This window comes from Haliotis asinina, chromosome 3, assembly GCF_037392515.1.
Source record: "Haliotis asinina isolate JCU_RB_2024 chromosome 3, JCU_Hal_asi_v2, whole genome shotgun sequence".
Taxonomy (NCBI): domain Eukaryota; kingdom Metazoa; phylum Mollusca; class Gastropoda; order Lepetellida; family Haliotidae; genus Haliotis; species Haliotis asinina.
Window position 1 is genome coordinate 54,517,993 of NC_090282.1, and position 21,768 is coordinate 54,539,760.

The following is a 21,768-nucleotide window of genomic DNA, read 5'->3' on the forward strand; positions in this document are numbered from 1 at the left end:
TCATATAAAGAAGTTGATATCCATAAAATCTTTATTCTTATGCATTTCACTTCTAAATGCCCGTCAAAGACATGACAGTTACAGTCACAGCCTCTAAACCAACATGACAGTCACAGCCTCTCAACCAACATGACAGTCACAGCCTCTCAGTCAACATGACACAGTCACAACCTCTCAGTCAACATAATCAACAGTTAAAGCTTCTCGGCCAACATGACTCAGTTACATCTTCTCAGGCAACATAATGACACAGTTACAATCAAAACAGAGGCAGTGAGTGACTACAGTTTGCATGTTTCTGTAATTATTTTGTTTATCATTTTGTAATTATTGTTTCACCGATTGTTTCTTTAAAAACTGAGTTGGGTTTTATGCCAGTTTTAGCAATATTCCAGCGATATCACTGAAAGGGCATCACACATTCTTTTAAAGAACAAAAGTAGTGACAACAGAGATTGTCAGGCACATAAATATTGCAAACATTACCCTGTCCTGTATTATGGAGCAAAAATCTAGATTAAAGCTGCAACGGATTAGTTACAATGGAATGCAAATTAATACATACATTGAAAAAATGCCAAAGTTGACAATGTTCAATCTTCTTAAGAAAAACAAACATGTTATTAAAATGATTTCTTTATGTGTCTTGTGTAACTATACCCAGTACATCTCACTGTAGAAATCAGATATTTGAACAAATAATTTTTTCATGCAAATCAAGAAGACTTCAAGGGTTATCCTTTACGTGTGGCATCAGTGGTTCAAACACCTGTCACGGAAACTGCCACGTTGGAACAAGTTACAATTATGATCATAATGGAACTCTGCAACATGTACAATGACATTTTGCGACTATGAAGTGTTTTGATGGAGTGTGCCTTTGTAACTATATCAGCTCTCAACAAGGGGAACTACAATGTTACCTGTTCTGCCTGATGACTTATGTCAGTATGTTTATACTACAACCAGAGACCACATAATCTATTAAAACTTATGATCTTGGCTACAAAAAACCTGTATGAATACAGCACACATTGTGCTTCACCTCAGTATTGTCCAGATTAAGCAGTCAGTCATTAACACTCCCAGTCTTGTATTGGGTCCATAATTTACAGATGGTCTGGACACGTCCAAGTGCCTTACAACCTCATGCTACGAAGACCGTCCTTGTAAACAGCCAATGAAGTTATGTCATTGGACATATATCAGTCTTGGTATTGTTTCTTGTCTATAGTGGTATTTAATGATGTATGTGGAGTACCGTTCAAGTCCACAGTCACAGGCTTCATATTGGGCTGATACACAATTTCATGATTCACATGCATTTAAGGTAGGAGTGCATTTTAGTGATTCGCTACAAACATGAGTGTAACGTTATGTTTGTTCAATGTTTCTTTTTAAAAATGTTTTGTCGTCGGCCACTGTTCCTGCACATGCTGGGACTCAGCATGGATTGTTTTTTTGCAAAATATTGTCAATTCTATTGAAATTGTTCATGTGTCAAGTTTCTTTTTTTGAAAAGTATATTAAATTATAGGGGCATTAACAAATCTGGTTCCTACATGTAATAACATACCTGCCATTCCTAGATCTTGCATGCTCTATATTAAAAATCTTTTACAATTGCATTCTTTTTTAATATATTCATTTCAAAGAAGAAAAATGAATGAATGACAGACTGACAATGTCTTTGCAGTTCTATATCTTCATTATGCACATATGTATTGTGCTGCAGATTATCTAAGTAAGTACATAATTGCTGACAACATGCACTTAAGCTATCTTGTGTGTTTGGCTTGCATGGAGGATGGGACATGAAATAGTTGACCATATGTTCCTGGTATAGAGAGTTCAAATATGATAACAGTCTTCATAGCTAAATTGGATAGAATTATCACTAATACACCCACGTTATCAGAAATGAGCAGGCTACTGTAACTTGATAAAATCCCCACAATTGCTTAAGGACTGGCCATTATCAAGCTTGTTGTTAGGTGATGTTCAATCACCTGTGGTTCATTTGAACTTGGGTTCAATTGTAATGTTATGCCTAACATATTCGTCACATGTACCAGTGCCATTATGCACTTTCTTGCTGATGCCAACCTTAACAACTGTACCATAAATTACAACATGCAGCCATGAAAACATCAACTGGAACTCTAACGTTGTTGAGCAATGGAAAAAATGGCAGCTGGTAGTAGGTCAAAATCAAATTTCATTACTCTCAATGGTGACTTCATCTGTTTTGTTCTATGACATTTCCATATTTGTAACATGTGTCAGCAACCTCTGTCATTTGTTCTTAGCAGCTATTATAAAACCCGATAATGTTTGTTTCTATTTTTAAAAAAATTCTATCCATTTTAGCTATAATAATGGTTATGCTATTTTTCAGGGCATTATCATTTGCAAAAATCCTCAGTCTTTTCAACTGCAGGTACAGGTAATGAAAGACCTCAGGCTTCTGCAAACGATAATGCCCTGAAAAATTAGTGTTACCCTTATAATATATACAAATACAACTATATGTAACATGTTTCCAAGACACAATGGCGCACACACATAGTGGACACTTTAAATGGTTTCAGAAATTTGGTAAAGGTCATAAACACATAAGTTCACAGATACAATGTTAGGGAAATAGTACAATAAAGATGTATGTTTCAAACAAGATAAGTGCATGGCACATTGTAGATGTTCAGTAAAACATACATGTAAGGTATATTGTAGACAGTCAGTACTTTATACAACGTTTGATTGACATGTTCCATGGTACATCGTTCATGTTCAGTAAAACATACATGTATATTGTAGACAGTCAGTACTTTATACATTTGATTGACATGTTCCATGGTACATCGTTCATGTTCAGTAAAACATACATGTATATTGTAGACAGTCAGTACTTTATACATTTGATTGACATGTTCCATGGTACATTGTAGATGTTCAGTAAAATATACATGTATATTGTAGACAGTCAGTACTTTATACAATACAACAAGTTTTAAGTCTCTAAAAGAAACAGAGACTCTTTATCATGAGGTCACTACATGATGTCATAGAAGCATTCCCAGAACAACATGATCTCTGCACATTCCTCATATTCCCAACATTCCATACAAGCAAATAGTCTGCTCAGAGGACTCTAGTTGTGTCCAGACTTACACACAACACATGAGGACATCAGAGACTGGCAGTGGCTTTTATTATGCATATGACACAATTAACCTTGATTGAGGTTTAAATAAATCAGTTACAAACATAGTTCCTACCAGTCATAGAATTGTTGGCCACATACGACTTACATGAGTTTATTTAGCTCATGCAGAGAAAGTTGTTTTACTGGTTGCTGACTTCTCTTGCACCACATAAAAGTGCAGTTGTTAATATAATATATAAGCATATCCTCACATTAACAAAGATGAAATAAAATTCTGTCTAAGAATTAAGTGGGAAATGTGTTCATCTTTGCAACCTTCTAATATTTCAGAAACTGGTTACAAAATATGTCCACTAGTTTATCATAATAATTCAAAACATTTTGAAGTTTAATCTCCCATGACAAAAAGCCAGGGTTGAAAGAAAATGGAAGTCAATGCATGTCAATAAAACTATTTGGTTTACAATCATAGCACAATTAATCTGTTAATAGTTGTATTCACTTTGGAACATCATACAAAAAACATGTTACTGTTTTCATAAGTGAATTTGTTAAATAAGTGCAATATTGTTGCATTTCATTAAATTCTAAAGTGAATTTTGACACAGTGACAAGGCTTGCAAGATTAATGACATAATGTTGTTTTGCATTGAAAACATTTTCAACAATAACGGAAATGAAGTGGCAGGTTTCTGTAACAAATGAATAAAAACACAACACAAATATCAGAACTTACCACTGACAAAAGTTACATGAATAATATGAGGGAGTTACCTTTTTTGAATATACCTGTAGTATCCACCTGAAGGAACTATTTCCCATATATGAAGCTGACTAATAATTTTGTTCCATGTCATATATCTTGACATTCAAATATTGAAAAATATTTCAATGTTTTGGGATATGACAACTTCTGATACATTCTTACATGGCCAATAATCTATGTTTTCAGTTATTCACACTGGCGTAGCCTCACTAGTTAGATGAGATGGCATTTGTCAAAATTATTTCATCATGTCAACCGTTCCTTAAGAAATCATGTGGTGAGACAATCAGCCATCAATCAACATACTACTGGTTAATACTTTGAACAGGCACTTTATGACAGGATAGCAGTGTAGGCGTGCTGAGATGACATCTAGACAGGTGCACCTTTAATGTAACATTTTTCCTACAAGACATCATCATCATCATCATCATCATCATCATCATCATCATTTAACAGCTGACTAGAGCTGCTGATGTTAAATAGACTCTCTCTTCTAAAGGAAATTTACTACACTGGAATTTCCATTCATCTGCTATCGTTACTAATTATCATCTTTGTAAATAGATTGTGTAATATTGCCAGAAGGTAATTAGCACACTACATCAAACATGTTCATAAAGCTACATAAACATACCTTGCAGATTGACCATAAACCGCATGATCCTGACCAGTAAGTTTTGGGAACATTATTCTCACAGAATAATCTTTGACTGATAGTCTCTACATGTATGATAGCATTATCCCAGTTAAGACATACATAGAAATTATTGCCATGTTTCTCAGACACGCCCACCTAATCCTGACCCGCAGCATCTAATACACCCTACTACATGTAAATATACAATCCATAAAATATTCATTATCAAATAAGATTATAACATCATAAAAAGTGTATACAATAAAACAATATATCAATGATGGTCCTAAGAATTGCATTTAAAACTGTAAGGCTTTCCAAGCTAATGAGATTTGTATGTTTAAGAAATCTGCAAACATATTCTTATCACATCTCTAGACATTAGCTAGCTCTCTGAATCAGAGTCCCATGTTACCTGCTATGACATTAGTACAAACATGAGGAATTAGTGGGCACAAGCAGGCCACAGCTACAAGCTGGCCACCATGATAACTATCAATTACTCAAGAGCCTTCCACTGGATATCAGCCTATGGCCTGGAAGCTCAACAACAACAACTGTGTTATCAACAAAAAAATTCACACGGCTAAGAAAGAGGAAATAAAGGTACATCGGGAGGGTTCAGAGATGTGACAAAAACATGGATGTCTGACAACATCAGAGTGGGCTGTTCAGCATCCCTCCAATCTGACTTTGTTGGAAGGTGTCTAGGACAGTTCTCCTATTGGCGCACTCTCCAGCCACAGATCATGGATGAACGTGTACAGGTTGGCTGACACAGACACCTGCAGCAAAGAATCTGACGTTCATTTTTTAGTCGAAACATAAGTCTAAAGTGGTTACTTATTGTTGAGTGCATTAGTAGGTAATACTACAGCAGGCATGTTTGGGTTTGAATCCAGCCAAGGCTATTGGTGTGAAGAGCAAATGTTTTGGCACTTTAACCATCCCTCCACCAATATTTTGAAAGCTGAAGCAATTGTAATTAGTGTTTAGTGCCAGTGTAAGGGGAATGTCTTCAAATAGTAAGCTACAAACCAGGACTTATTTTGACATTCCACATATGCTGCAATTGCTAAACTAAGGTCACTTCTGACACTGCCTCAATGTCAGTCATAAATGGCAAAGTTTCTTACCTTGTAAGGAGTAGGGTTAAGGGCTCGCTTGTGGTCTTGTCGTATGGAATTGAGGGATGATTCTGCTGTATCACGGATATCTTTCAGTGAGGGCAAGGGTTGAGCCACCTGTTCACAGGAACTTGCGTTATTTGGTGCAGGGAGAAAATATTTGCTTCAAATCAGAAAAATGAAGTTGTAAAGGGACAAATATGTTTACACTACTGCTGCCACTCACACCTACAATGTGCCGATATAGACCATATCATCAACCAGGACACCTTCCTCTGCTGCAGCCACTCATATCTATGTGTCTTTTTGTGAGGATAAACGATTTGAAAAACATAATGTAATTTTCTGAATAAAACTGATACCCTATACTTTTCCTGACTCAGGCTTAATATGCCTGTCTTCTCCCTCTATGCGAATGATAGTGGAACAGTTGAATCTTCCCTTTTTTGAAGAGGACAGAAAGTCACACTTACCCACGAGTAGCCTTCCTTTATAGATTGGCACCCTTATCAATCACCTGACCAGACGTGTTTGTCACTCTCTCCAAATATAGTCTGACACTTGAACTTTCAGGGAAATCTAGCGTGCCTTAAGTCACGACGGCTTTACATCATGAGTGAGGATAAGTAGAAAATATCAATTTTATGTAGAAAATAACATATTTTTCTTTATCTTGACTCATGCTTCTCATGTTAACAGAATCCGACAGAATCACTGGTGGGTGAGGCCACATTATGGATTCTCTGGCTGTCTAGTACTTCCTGTACGCCCTGTACCTCCCCCCATGGGAACTGTAACAGTACTATGTCAATCCTGTTCTTCCAACCTTCATCTGCACATCGTGTCAGACTTCTCTTCTTGTGAAAAGACTGCTGACCTATTAAATGTGGATATACATAGACACAGTAGCATCCTGCTAGTTATCCAACTCTCCATCAAGATGTTCCTATCAAGACGAGTTGCGACCCTTCCTCACATTCAAGTATCTTTTGTTTAGAAGTACTGGGTCATATTCACTCATGCTAGCCTGTTCTAGATGTATGGTCTCACATTTACTCCTTAGAGCACTGGTCTCTACAACTAACATGATTCAGGGTGAGATTTACTCAGTACCTCTGTGGAACCGTGCTACAACAAATAGCCAAAATTGGTGAATGCCTGAGATATTCTATTCTCAGTGGCGCTACCTCTGAGAGAGTGGCTGGCAAACACTGTATGAGATTTACAAAAACTGCCTTCCCTTGTCTGAATTGTCTGCCAAGCTGATTGGGCAAGTGATTCTCGGCAATAAAATCCCATCTAAGTCCTAGATTTGCTGCTGCATGATGTCGTCTATCATCCAAAGTCCAGCACATGTATCACTGACATCCAAGCTGCTGTGGCACAAACAGCATCTTCTGTGCAAGTAGCTTGAAGGTTGCATGCTCAAAAGCCCTGTAGGCAGGACGGGTGAGATGTTGTAGAGCTATGTTGAGATCTCATGCAGGTGCCTTGAATTTCTTTTGCTGATCTTCCAGCTTAAAGGAGCACAGTAGAGCAAGTAGTTCTGGCACTTTTGTCAGCTTGATGCCAGCCCCCCTTGTAACAAATGTGCTGATCGCTGCCAGATATGTAGATAGGATCATACCTTTCAGTCGCTTCGCCTGCCACAGGTGACATAGGTAGTCTGAGGATGATGCTTTCATTCCTGTGAAACCTTTCCACTGTGCATAGAGTTTACATCTCTGCCACTGTCGTCATACACATTACTAGTTGATCTGTGTAGCAGGGCATGGAGTCATCCCAAGGATGACATCCTTACCTTGTCAACTTGCTGACAGGGTTATCCTCTTTGGTCATGTGGACAAGGCGTCTGACTTCGGATCAGGTCTGTCATTTGAATCCCAGCATGAGACTCGGAAATTTTGTGGCCGCTACACTGGCGCCCAGTGTGGGGCTGAGCGGCCTGGGATGTGCCTTCTGTTGACGGGGGAGGATGTAGCAGGGCGTGGAGTCATCCCAAAGATGACATCCTTACCTTGTCAGCTTGCTGACGGAGTTAACCTCTTTAATCATGTGGACAAGGCGTCCGACTTTGGATCAGAAGGTCCGTCGTTCGAACTCGGAAATTTTGTGGTCGCTACATCTGCATAGAGCTAAAGTCACTGCATTTGCTGCTCTAGCAGAATATCCTCTTTTCTTCTTGATTTGGTCCAGGGAACACTGGTGGTTTTTCATGAGCTTGCTTGGTGTAAAGATAGGCAAGTAGGTTCAGCACATCTGGTTGAGTGTGTCTGATGCCCATGCTTGCAAATCTGATACTGGTGAGATGAATGTTTGTATCTGTTGGTTGGATCTTGTGACAAACAGGTCCATGAGCTTAGATCCTAGCATCTGTATGATGAGCTGAAATGCCTCTGGATGAAGCATCCATTCTGTCGGGGATGGTTGCAGTGGACAAAATATAGCATCTGTCAAGACATTCTTTGCTCAGGGGATGTGACACACCCTTATCCAAATGTTCAGAATGAGTAAGCTTGACCAGTGTTGTAAGGCACTGATCACTGCTTACATCTCCAGCTGGTAGATGTGAACATGTTGTGCATATTCAGAAAACACTGTAGTGGGCATTACTGTAGTGCCAGTCATATCCAGCACTGAGTTGAGAAGACCTAGGAGACATTGCCATGTTCGTTAATGGAGAGATGACTTTCTCAAAACACGGCTTGGATCTTGACGTAGTAATCTGAGACCACAACACAATTCTGTGTTGTGCTGAGGCTTATTACCAGGAACGCAGAACTTGCTTCAATTCCAACTCAGACTTCATCAGTAATCTTCCTATAATACAAAACCATTCTGTTACACCATGCTCACTGCTGCTGAGATGCTCCAACCAGCTGAATATTCATGTAGACAGGTACAGGCTTTACCTGTAATGAAGATGTTGTTACCAGAATCTATGTTGAGAACAAGCTGTCATCAATATGAAGTCTATTTTTAGCTGGAAGGCTGTTATGGCAGAAACTGTCATCTGTTGCTGCAAGCCTCCAGTTAAACAACATTCAATATGCTGTCAGGACATGACCTCTATAACAATAGACAATTGAGCGATGCTGTATACTGCTTTCTTGACTGTAAATGAAGCTTTTCCATGCTTGAAGGGTTGTTTATGTCTGTAGATGACTTCCCAGCACATGAACTGTGACCGCATTCTCTCATGGACCAATCAGATTCCAGATATGTGACGTCACCGATGCTGCAGCCAAATGATCATCATAAAATCTTGTGCAGTCAGTGGTTTCTTTGCCACCATTCAGCCTTGTCCTTAACTTCGCTGTTCAGCTTGTTCCAGAGTTACACAAGTGAACATGTGTGTAGATAACTGAGTAGAAGCATGCAAAAACCTTTGTTGCTTAATACTGACACAAGTAGACTGTCTCTCTGGAAGTTATATCTGTGTTCTTCAACTTCTTAGTGTTTATTGAAGATAATGCAGTCATCATCGTATACACATACCGTGATGAGGTTGGTACTGGTTGACTGCAGTAACTGGTGTAAATAAAGTATCGTAAAATGTTCTTGAAAAAGACAAAGGCTACTGCTTTCGTGCATGGTTGACACCATCTGCTTCATGCAGGTAAACTTTGTCTAACCAGTCTGACATCTACAAACATTACGTTCACAACTGTATGCATAATGGAGCTTCATCTACATAGCCTTCTTGGATGTTGTCTAACACAATTTGATTCTGGTGTGTGCCTCTTTTTTCAGTCACAAGTTGATAATCACTTTCCTCCAACTACCTCTTTGAATCCTCAGCCGAAGATGATAGCGCCGAAAGGATCATCCTATCTTCCTGTGTACGTCGTACCTGAAGAGTCATCTGCTGCGCTGCTGAAGATGCTGGAGACTTAGATCTAATCAACAATGGTTGCTGAGATGCTCTGCTGTCGTTTGGCTACAGCGGCTAAACTATGCCTATGTTGACTGGTACGTGACATCTGTGCTGTAGCTGCGGCTTCAACTGTGACTTCTTGCAAATGTGATGAAGCTACGCTGATGTTGACTCTGGTACCTGACATCTGCATTGTGACTTCTAGCAAATGTGATGAAGCTACGCTGATGTTGACACTGGTACCTGACATCTGCATTGTGACTTCTAGCAAATGTGATGAAGCTACGCTGATGTTGACACTGGTACCTGACATCTGCATTGTGACTTCTAGCAAATGTGATGAAGCTACGCTGATGTTGACACTGGTACCTGACATCTGCACTGTGACTTCTTGCAAATGTGATGAAGCTACGCTGATGTTGACACTGGTACCTGACATCTGCATTGTGACTTCTAGCAAATGTGATGAAGCTACGCTGATGTTGACACTGGTACCTGACATCTGCATTGTGACTTCCTGCAAATGTGATGAAGCTACGCTGATGTTGACACTGGTACCTGACATCTGCATTGTGACTTCTAGCAAATGTGATGAAGCTACGCTGATGTTGACACTGGTACCTGACATCTGCATTGTGGCTGTGGCTTCAACTGTGACTTCCTGCAAATGTGATGAAGCTACGCTGATGTTGACTCTGGTACCTGACATCTGCATGTCAAAGTCAAAGTCTTCAGGTCTTCACCAACCATCCAATAGGTGAGAGCTTTGCTATATTTCTTAGAAGTAGATTCCAGATCAAATACATTGGCGATCCAGGAAGTTACTTCAATGTCAGAGAACCTGACATAACCTTCTTCATGGGTATTTATCTCCCAATCTGAAGAGCCATGTCTGTCTGTATGCATACGTGAATCATTTCATGAATGCTCTGGACATGAGTCCCTCCGGTTGTCATCCCTCCGGAAATGAAACACACCTGCCAATTTGAGAGTAAGTCCAAAGCGTTTCCATGGAAACCAAGAAAATGATAAATCACAAAACCTGTAAATAGCAAAACGCACTGTGTACTCACCATTGTCATGGTGGTACGTACACTGTGTGCATCACCCGGAAGCGAGCGTACGCTAAATAGCATTTGGAATCGTTCGGGTATGAACCTTTTCAAGATAAAAAGTTCAAAAGGTATGTGCAAATGTCCACTTTCGCAATTTGGTAAGCTGTGTTCTGATTGGTCAATCTCAAAGGTTACCTGACACGACCTCCCATAAGGTTTTGTTAGACTTATTAGTGGAGTGTACGAAAAGTACTGAGGATAAGTTTACTTAGACTGAGGTTCAGATTAATATATCTATCAAGTTGGGTCTAAAAATATTGAATGATTTCTGAGTTATGCTCTGGAAACAAAATGATTACAGACGTACGCATTACATGCTGGGAGATAAAAAAGGTAACTTCAAGGGACGTTCCACTATCATTCGCACAGAGGGAGGAGACAAGTATAACAAGCATGAGTCAGGATAAGGAAAAATTATAAAAGTCTGAGATGACTCCCAACTTGAAGTGCTTCACAGTAATATGTCACAGGCCAGTTGGTTCAGTGACATTTGCATCAGCAACATGAAACGAGTGAAACTGTATTGTCAGGATGGTAGAGAGGTAGGGAGATCAAGACGGAATCTTACCTTCCCATTATCCCAGTATAGTTTGTGAAGTCTCTCCACTTTGGCAGGACTTACATATGCTCGCTTAGATTCCTTCAACACAACAAAATGATCTGTTTATATATTATACAGCGAAGACAGAGAATGAATGAGAAGAGGATGTGACAAACATTTCTGATAACCAATCATTATTATTCTAACGAACATGGAAATAGTTCACATACAAACAGTCAAAAGGCTCTGTAGATCATCAAACTATTTCTGAATATAATATTTAACAAGAATGTCACTAAGGTGATACAATCCCCACTTCGCAAATTACCAAAGCAATCTCAAAAAGTAATGAAAGTGAAAGTAGGAATTTAAAATGAAGTTATAAGTTTTAAACATGATCAAAATTAACTGGGCCCTGCACATTCCCTAAATGAAGCTTGGTGTCCAATATGAAGAAAATCCAGTGAATGATTCTTGAAGTATCTCACTGACATTGAAATGGAGGTCAAGGTCAGCAAACCTCACTAGAACCTTTCTCCTACTGTCATTAACCTTGGTACAAAATATGAATAGTCAACGGTTTTAAAGATATTCCAATTCATACAGATGGATAGATGGAAGGACGGACAACATATAGTTCTGAAAATGTGCAAGACAGAGTTCAAATATGCAAGTCTCATAACCTTCATGACCTTCCCAAATTGTGTAAATTGTGTATGTTTCTTAGCTGAGCAATATTACTGGTACACCTGTTTGTACTGGTTTCAGTTCTGCCATACTAACATCACAATACCTTTTTACTAATATCTGCCCATGTATCTACGTAGCAACAGAATGGCTGCCCATCAGTATTTGTGGATCTGCAACTGCAGCATCACCTGCTTGATATCACCATAAAACACGGTGAACAAGACAGTCCAACTACAAGAATGATGAATGAGATCATGACCACAGATATCAAACCACCGGACATGAACCAAGCAGGAATGTTACACAATGCATCTGGGCCCTTGTTCTCAAAACATTCATAGGCCTAAGGTTTCTTGACTTTGATTATAGCCAATGTGTTATGAACGGGCTTAAGAAGTTTGTAGGGATGAAGTAAGTTTTGAGAAGAGCTAGCCTGCTGTAGATTCAATGTACAAAAATCTACCGTTCCTGAGCAATGAAGAGATCTGAAACTGCACAGGGACCAGAGGCCCCTTGACTTCTGGTGTTGCCAGACCTGAATCAAATTCCAATAACAATGATATGGGCCAGAAGCAAATGTAAAACACTTCTTTACATATTTGAACTGGTATGTGGATACTGGATAAGTACAGCCAAGAATAATCTTCTTTCTACTTCAACTTCAGCTGCAGCTCATAACAGTCATTGTAGAATCAAGTTAAGGATTCTTCAGTATCTTACTCATTTTCAAGAGTGGTGCTAACTTGAATTTTAATTCAGTGAATTAAGGAGCTGATTCAGATTGTATGTGCGTTAGTGTCTGGAAAGGAAACAGACCAGTGAGAGCTGAGAAGTGCTTTACCTTTGTTTATTTTCAACAAGAGTCAGTTACTTATTGTGTTTTCAGACCATGTCTGAATTGTTTCCATGGAATTCATGAAAAATATAAATGCCATATATCTGTAATCAGAAAAAGTCACCATTTCAAGATCTGTCTCATATATCTGCCAATATCTGTTGAAAAATATTAAATGGTTTTCGAGTTGTGCTCGGGAAACAAAGTCCGCAACGTGTTCATGGCACCGAGAAAATCATAAATCACAAAAACCTGTAAATACCAAAAGGCACCACTTTGGGGGCTACCACACATATCATAGCAAAAGGCACCACTTTAGGTTCTGATTGATATATCTACCAAGTTTTGCAGAAAAATACTGAATGGTTTTTGAGTTCTACTCCGGAAATGAAACACACCCCACCATTAGACTAACACCAAAATGTTCCATGGAAAAACAAAAAAAATAAAAATGCCAAAACTCTGAAAGTAGCAAAAGGTACAACTATAGGTTGAGATTATTATATCTATCAAGTTTGGTCTAAAAATATTGAACGCTTTCTGAGTTATGCTCCGGAAACAAAATGATTACGGATAGACCGAGTGACGAATGGACAGACGAGGCATCGACTATATCCAACCCGCATTACATGCCGGGGGGATAATAAATCATTTTACAATTGTATATGTTTGTAGTTATTTTATTACACCTGTAAGCAGAAAATAATGTTTGAAAAAACATTTTCAAGCACTGAAACCGGAAAATAATTAAGGTATACTGTCAAATTTTCCCAAATTTTCTTGAGTCCTCATTTCTCCAATTCTTTGCAATACATACAGTCTGTCACAATATATCGCAATATGAAATTTGAGGCAAAACTAAGCCCTATAAGATTTAATAAGCATACAGAGAAAATGGTTCAGCACATGATATCTTTCGGACTACACTTTCTTAGTACAGGTTCTAGTATTTTTGTGGGATTCAGTTCCATATGGGATTTGCACACACACACCCAGAGTCTGTGACCTAATGGCCAGCACAGATGTCAAAGTCAGATTCAAACCCACTTCAACCACTGCGACTTGCACTAACTGGAAATCAGAAAACTGGTAGTCTAGACCATGGACTCTCATCAAAGTGAACTGGAACATATCCCGCGGCCAAAGGCTATGAATACACAATGACATTTAGAGAGTGGTCAAACATTTCATGTCATATTTGGGGTTTCACTTTCTCAGTAAAGTACAGATTCTAGTACTTCTTGGGGTGGAGTCCCATTTGGGTGTCTGTTTGAATCCCAATATAGGACTTAATCTCTTGAAAGTACTAGAATAAGTACTGAGAAAGTGAGAAAGTTGACATAACCCGACAAAAGCACTGCAATCTGTACCTTTATGGGAAAGTGTAACACCAGAGAAAATTGTTTCTGAAATGGTAAACAGGATTCTTTAGAGTATGATCTTGGAATAACATTTGACAAATGATATGTTTTGTATCTGATTTCCAATAAACTGTAAAGGAGACATTTTCCACAAAACACCATTGATGTCAAACAATTATATCCTTTAAAATTCATGTAATTCGGTTAAAGTATTTGGTGATGGTAGCTTGACATTTTGAATGACTGCCATGCCTGAACTGAAGGATGAACAGTCAATGAAACCGTTTACACTTCTAAAATATACCTGAAATGGATGTCGACACAGCGTCCTCTGGTTGACCTGAGGCTCTTCCTCATCTGTCTGCATCATCAGATCAACCAGCGCGTTGCCTGGAAATACAACACTACCTACTGACTCTCACAATCAACCAGCGCGTTGCCTGGAAATACAACACTACCTACTGACTCTCACAATCAACCAGCACGTTGCCTGGAAATACAACACTACCTACTGACTCTCACAATCAACCAGCACGTTGCCTGGAAATACAACATTGCCTACTGACTCTCATAATCAACCAGCGCGTTGCCTGGAAATACAACACCACCCATCTGCCTACGAACTCACAATCAACCCTTGCATTGCCTGGTAATACAACACTACCTACAGACTCACAATCAAGCAACACGTTCCCTAGAAATACAACATTGCCTACTGACACTCACAATCAACCAACGCATTGCCTGGAAAGATAACTCTACCTACAGACTCACAATCAACCAACATATTGCCTGGAAAAACAACATTGCCTTCTGACTCTCACATCCAACCAGTGCACTGTCTGGATAAACGACACAGCATACTGACTCACAATCAACCAGTACATTACATTTCCAGCCTGCTGACTGGAAATACAAACCTATGTTAAGTGAGCAAGTCCTGTATGTTTTATGTAAGTCATATCTGTTCTGTGTTTTGTGTATGCTGTATAAATTCTGTGTAGTTCGTGCTGTGTTTGTAGGTTGTGTGTCTCAGTGCAGAATGTGTGGATTCTGAACCAGATGTGTATGTTCTTTGGCACTGTGAGTTGAGTGTGTTTTCTGTGCAGGTCATGTCTTGTTTGTGTAGTTTGTGTATGTTCCCTGTATGTTGTGTCTGCTGTGAGCATCTCACCATCTTGTCCATATAGGCGGAATGCAAATTTGCAGCCAGGGATGGTGACTTTCTCCATGTCCTCACTCAGCTTGATACGTGCCTTGCTGTTCACCTCCACTAGCTGAAACACACACATATGCAGCAACATACATACAAGCACTGATACACAGAGGTCTTGAAAATTGCAGTATTGTCCGGAATATACAGTAAGAGTCAAGGAAATGCAGAATGTACAATATAGGAGTCCAAAATAGCAGTCAGTACTGACAGTACTAACACAGAGACTCACCTTGAACACACATCCTAATGCAGGCTGTTTCTGGCAGGTCACCAGATGGGTTCCAATTCCAAAACTGTCAATGGCATGACCCTATACAATACAACAACAAGGGGAAACCTTTGTATGATATGTAAGAAGTAGACAGATTGTAGACTAGGTTTAGTCTAGGTTTAGACTGGGTATAGCAAGAAATACTTTCTCAGGGGTAGACAGACTCGTCTGTTTCATGACAACTCAACCACCACTCATGTACCACACATAACGCTACAGACTGACATGGCTGCACACTGAACCTTCTGTCACTGGTAGTGGCAGTGTAATTCATCAGGAAACATGTTTTACCTGCAGTACACTGTTTCAGACAAAAATTCAGTGGCAGGTTTTGCTGTGGTAGTTACTATATTTATATATATACTAGATATGTCTAGGTCTATCTGAAATATTCATAGGCTGACCCAAATACAGTGGAAGCTATCAAAACCAGCATCTGTCCAATCCAGCAAGTTGTAAACACTGGCACAAAATCTCAGTCCCTTTGGTGGCTTGTACATTTATCATAAGCTCTATAATCCGGCACACTGTCTAAACCGGATTATTTTTTCAGTCCCAGTGAGTGCCTGTTTAGACAGCTTCCACTGTAGTTTCTGGATAAGTGTTGTGCTACTACCTCAGACATCCATCTCACATTATATCTGACACTACAGCCAAGCAGCTGTCACTTTGCACCCTGAATTGTTCCCTGACGTTTTTCAATTAGGGAATCTACACAGAACAAGACCAACAGACACAGCTGTAAGCTGAAATTTGTCAGAGTCCACAAAACTTAATAGGTGGAATCTACCACTGTCTACAGTGACTTTGCCTAATATCTCAAATACACAAGTTTGCACACCAGTGGTTATAGGTGTAACTACCCTCACCCTTAGAAACAAATCAAAAAGGTCCATTGGACTTTCGCCAACAGTGTTCAGAGAGTGTTATTTTAAGGTTTTAAAATATATTTCAACATGACACAGTATATTCTTGCTCAGTTGCCTCCCTTCAATTAATGTCTGTCAAAGGTCCAGCTGGAGTTATCTCCCTTTCATTGCATATTGGTAAAGAAAGCACTCATGTCGGCCCACCTGCCTGGAATGAGGTACAACTCTCATAATTTTTTTTCTCAGCCCACCCACCCAGTGCTATTACTGTTTTGAGGCTATGGCTAATTACTGAAATCTGTGCATAGAGGGCTATGATGCACTGTAAATAGGTTAGTTAACATTTCATAATGTTTCTAGGAATAATTCTTGTCTTTCTTTAGGTGTCCAGGGAAGGGCTGCCCATCTGTCATCTCCAGATCTTCCAGTCTGGAAGGTCAACCTTGCTAATCGTCTGGGAAAGTGGCAGCAATGCCTTCCTCATCTGCTTGTACAGGCCGTTCTTCATAGAGTGCCTCGTCTTGGGGGAGCTGGTTGAGTTTCCTGTCATAGTGCACCTGCACTGGGGTTGTCACTGGGGATGATTAATATCCTGCAGCATTAGGAATAATCACTGTATTTAGCCAGACTTGGCAAGCTAAATACATAGTGTTTATTCCTAATGCAGGACATCCCATAAGTGTGACAAAGTCATTCTTGCATTATCATTTTTAAAAAACGTGATATCAAATGCCACAAATCATGAAACTAAACTTCGTGAAATGTCTATGTCATCAAAATATGTGTGTGGTCCTACACTATGTCACAAGCCCTGTGACATAGTTTTCTCCTGATCACTCAGCTGAATGCTGAAGTTCCCAGTAAGCTTTTGTGTTAAAGCATGTATTATTGTCAATAAATCTTACCTTACGTCTGAAAAATAACAACAAACTCACATAGAACTTCAGAAACCTTCAATTAACCTTTTGAACAACAAATACACTGTAAAGTTTGCGTGACATTGTGCACCTGGATTCCTGAATCATTCTCTCCCTAACACTGACAATCAGTCAGGGATCTGATGTTGGTATCTTCGTAAGCCAGAGAATTCTTATCTTCGCTTTGTAGTCTACTCCATCTATCATAACCAGGCATGAATTTTCTGGGATCAAAGTACTGATAGTAAGGTAACCACAGCCGTCTTTCTGGACACAACATCCAACACTAACACTAGGAAAGTAATCTCTGTAATTTACATGATATCAGCATACGACCCCAATGGATACTGAAGATATCTGTTGGCTTTATCCTGATGAGAACACTATACACTGTATGGTGAATTTCATTACTGACCTTGATTTTTCTCAGATTTGTTGTGAAAACATAAATCATGTAATGGTGTACATCAAGTGAACTAATCTATGCATGTGCAGGTAAGCATGACTGATTCCCTGCCAAAGGAATAAGCCCACTATGAGTACTATTATTAAACATCACTGTAGGCAGTAGTAGACCTAACCTCTTACTTGTCAACAAGGTTATGCTGATGTATGTTGACAACATACCTGTTGGTTTAGGGAGTGTATGGTGTCCTCATTGATGTCATTGCTGGCCACTATGGCCAGACTCTCAAACCAGGGAAGGTTGTAACTGTAACACAGTGAAACAGTAACTACCACAGCATTACGGAGACCATTTTCACCATTAACTAAATAGTGCTCGTACCTTTTTAATGACAAAGCTTTCGAACTTACCAATCTGGGGCTCTTTTCACAAAGCCCATTTTGCTAAGGTTAACCTAACTCCCATTATTTAACATTGCACTAAGGTTACCTTACACTTAGGTAACCTTAATGTAATGTCTAAGAATGGGAGATAAGGTTAACCTTAGTAAAGCTTTGTGAAAGGAGCCCCTGACTGCTTGAGCTGAAAAGAGCAATCTACACATTTGGTAGCAATAGGGGAGAAGCAATGCTTAAGGTCATTAGGTTTAAAAAATCCAAATGTTTTACTGCATGGCAATCCCAGGACAGGGCTGGTCAATTCAGAAAATCTGTCAAGCTTAAACTGTAAAGTGGAGTTTATCAATGTGAAGAATACCTTAAATGAAAGCAGAGAACTTATACAATGAAATCTTGTTAACATGATATGTGTCATCCTGAGCACCAGTAATTTTCACCTTGCATATTTGGACTGTGCATGTATTATGATAATTTCTTCATTTTACACTACAAATTCATAAAGCTGTACATTCACCAATTTCCTCTTTATAGGTTTTTGATCCTTTTCCTTACTTGTGTGCAATCTCCCTAAAGGTCTGGCGCACGTGTCTAGATAGATAGGACAAGTCTCCACTGTCAAGTCGGATCCCACGGGGTTTGTAGCCCACCTCATGCAGTGCCATGGCTACAGTGCAGAAGTTCGGCAGGCCAGACCTGATCACGTCATATGTATCAATGAGGGCAATGAGATTGTCAGGGAATGCCAATGCATAGGTAATGAAAGCCGCCAGTTCACCATCACGCACTTGGTCAGACAGGAAACCTAGGTAATGTAAATGAAATAGTCACCTCTCTGTAACCATCACAAACTTAACTACAAAGTACAAACAAACAGCAAAAACTTCACCACCAGTAACTGTAAGATTACCATCTATATGACAGTATGACTTATATTACATTAAGGTATTTACTTACTGGCTTAATATTTTGTTACCTAAGACTCTGGAGAGCTCTTGCTGCCATTTCAAACATATATCAACAAAGTTCACTTCTTCTTTTGAGTCGGGTTTGCAGAGTGTCTGTAAGAAAGAGAAATGCACCATTTTTCAAAATTCAAGGGAACAACTGCATAAAAGTGATAACAATGATTGTTCTACAGTTAACGTCATATAGAGAACTGTTTGAGCCAAATAATGTACTGGTATTGTCAGATACAGAGCTGTTTGTGTCAAATAATGTACTGGTATTGTCAGATACAGAAATGTTTGTGCCAAATAATATACTGGTACTGTCAGATTGAGAACTGTTCATGCTAAATAATGTACTGGTTCTGTCAGAGAATGTTGCTTACAATATCCTCAGTATCCTGATTCTTGAGCTCATCAAGCTGGCACGCTTAGAAACACATTCAGTCTGGTAAGCAATGCTCTGATTGGCAGGATGGCTATGTTCTCAGATATCTGTTTAGGAGTAACATAACTGAGATCTGATAAAAACGAGATGACTTCTATATTGTTGTACATACCCTAATGTTCAGCTCCTCCATGCAGTGGAATGAAGTAATGAAGGCATGAGCATGAGTACCTCGCACAGGGATCCCAAACATCTTCCCAGCTAACACATTACTTGTCCCATCAAACCCTGTCAACACATGTACTGCCATTACATTACTTGTCCCATCAAACCCTATCAACATGTGTATGGCCATCACATTACTTGTCTGATCAAAGCCTTCTGACATCATCTGTTTACAAGAAAGATACCTACCTCCAAGATAACAGTATCGTGAGGCAGACAGGCCACCATCTGGTCCCTGGGCTCTTCGCAAACCAAACTCCAGTAACTGTGTCTTCTTACCTGCTGCCAATCTGAACCTCATGGCATTGGTAGCTACCAAGCTGCAATGGACAATGATATGGTACTTGGCAGGTGTTAGTCATGCATCATTGACACTAGGCAAGTTGCTGCAGTTGTCATGAACAAGAAGTAAACTGCATCTATGCATGAAGCAGCCTTGCTATTATTCTAATGTTCAAATGGCCCCTGACACTTTCTCCATTATAACATTTGCCACTGGTTGTTAAGATGAACCATATCTGTAGTAACCATACCTGGCATAATTCACAAGATTGAGCAATGGTGTTTCCATCAGTTGTACTACAGGCAGAGGTCCTTGCACAACAAGAAGTGGGACTTTGGGAAACACCACAGTCCCTTCATCCACAGCATACACAACTACATTGTCAGTGGTGAGGTTCTTCAGGTACGTGTAGAATTCAGGCTCAATGTCCTGAGAGAGCACACTCTTCAAGTAGGAGATGTCTGAAAGATGGATCACAAAGACATTGTAATATCTTCAGGGGGTCTGACTGCTGAGTTACATATTACCACTTAACGGTGCAACAAGCCAAACTTTCCCCCTGGACAAACCTTACCCAGGGAAACTTTGGCCTAAGACAAACTCTTTCCACCTTTGAATCAACCTTAAAGGCTACCTCTTTCCCACCCTTGTTCTTATGTCAAAAGGGGGAGATCCTGACCCAGCTAGGCTATTTCTCCCCCAACTTTGTTTTCATGTTTATGTTCATCCTGAACAAGTCAGAAACAAAAACATGTTATGTTAGTCCTTATTCCAAAAAGCTATAGTGATTGAACAACAAGAAAACTAGATATGAGGTGCTCTTGGGGATGGGCAATACTATACTGTATTAATGGGAAACTAAATCCGGAAATGTTGTTAAGGAATAAGAGTGAGAAAAATGGATGATTTCTTTCAATTCAATATTAGACAAGTTAGAGTGAAACATCAACTTACTATTTTGTATGTAGTAGACCCTTCAGCTTGACTGGAAATAGTTTGTATCAATATGTATCTCTGTGATACAAGTACTAAACTATGAACAACCACTGGTAAAAATAATCATGTTTGACCCAAGAAAAGTCTTTATTTCCAAATTATTAAATAATTTACTATTTCAAAACTTACTTTACTCGTTATCATATATTAATCATTTACATTTTATCATTCCACTATAGTGTCTTATTCTTAATTCAAAAGGTTAGATAAGGGGGATACTTGATCCATGGATATGTGAAACATATTTCATTCACCAAAAGTTATGGACTTGTAAACAAACTTATATGAACAATGTTCCACTATATTTATACATAAATAAAACAAATATTAGATAATAAACAGAATGATAAGGAAGCAAGCAACCTGTGTATATCACATTGTATTTACCCATCAAATGTGCAACTGAATGTTAACATCTTATGGTGACTTGATTTTGACAGATGAAGAAATAATGCAATGTTTCTTCATAGGCATGGTGGCAGGAGCAGGATGACTTCAGTGATAGATACCGTTCAAACATGTATGCATTAATATCACTACACCCATATGTACCAAAATGATGTTTGTAGTAAATTGTTCTCCCCTTTTGACATAAAAAAGCAAAGGTTGGGAAGGAAGTTGCCTAGCTAGGCCAGAATCTCCCCATTTTTCATAGAAACAGATCCTCCCAGGAGAAAGTTTAGGCCAGGAAGAAATGGCCTGCTACATTGGTGCTAATCAATGGTTCTCTGTCGGCA

At 39.2% G+C, this 21,768-nt stretch overlaps 1 protein-coding gene across 1 annotated transcript in view; it reads right to left on the reverse strand.

Annotated features, from left to right (window-relative positions):
* LOC137278176 (nicotinate phosphoribosyltransferase-like) overlaps window positions 1-21,768 on the reverse strand; it is a 34,417-nt gene that overhangs the window by 2,494 nt on the left and 10,155 nt on the right. Inside the window, exons 3-14 of the mRNA XM_067810369.1 lie at window positions 20,286-20,496; window positions 19,942-20,072; window positions 19,700-19,815; window positions 19,169-19,253; window positions 18,748-18,997; window positions 18,019-18,103; window positions 15,564-15,644; window positions 15,293-15,395; window positions 14,423-14,508; window positions 11,260-11,331; window positions 5,709-5,816; window positions 51-5,357 (exon numbers count right to left, since the gene is read on the reverse strand). Coding sequence (XP_067666470.1) covers window positions 5,280-5,357; window positions 5,709-5,816; window positions 11,260-11,331; window positions 14,423-14,508; window positions 15,293-15,395; window positions 15,564-15,644; window positions 18,019-18,103; window positions 18,748-18,997; window positions 19,169-19,253; window positions 19,700-19,815; window positions 19,942-20,072; window positions 20,286-20,496 — 1,406 coding nt within the window. The 3' untranslated portion in view covers window positions 51-5,279. The remainder of the gene's footprint in view (window positions 1-50; window positions 5,358-5,708; window positions 5,817-11,259; window positions 11,332-14,422; window positions 14,509-15,292; window positions 15,396-15,563; window positions 15,645-18,018; window positions 18,104-18,747; window positions 18,998-19,168; window positions 19,254-19,699; window positions 19,816-19,941; window positions 20,073-20,285; window positions 20,497-21,768) is intronic.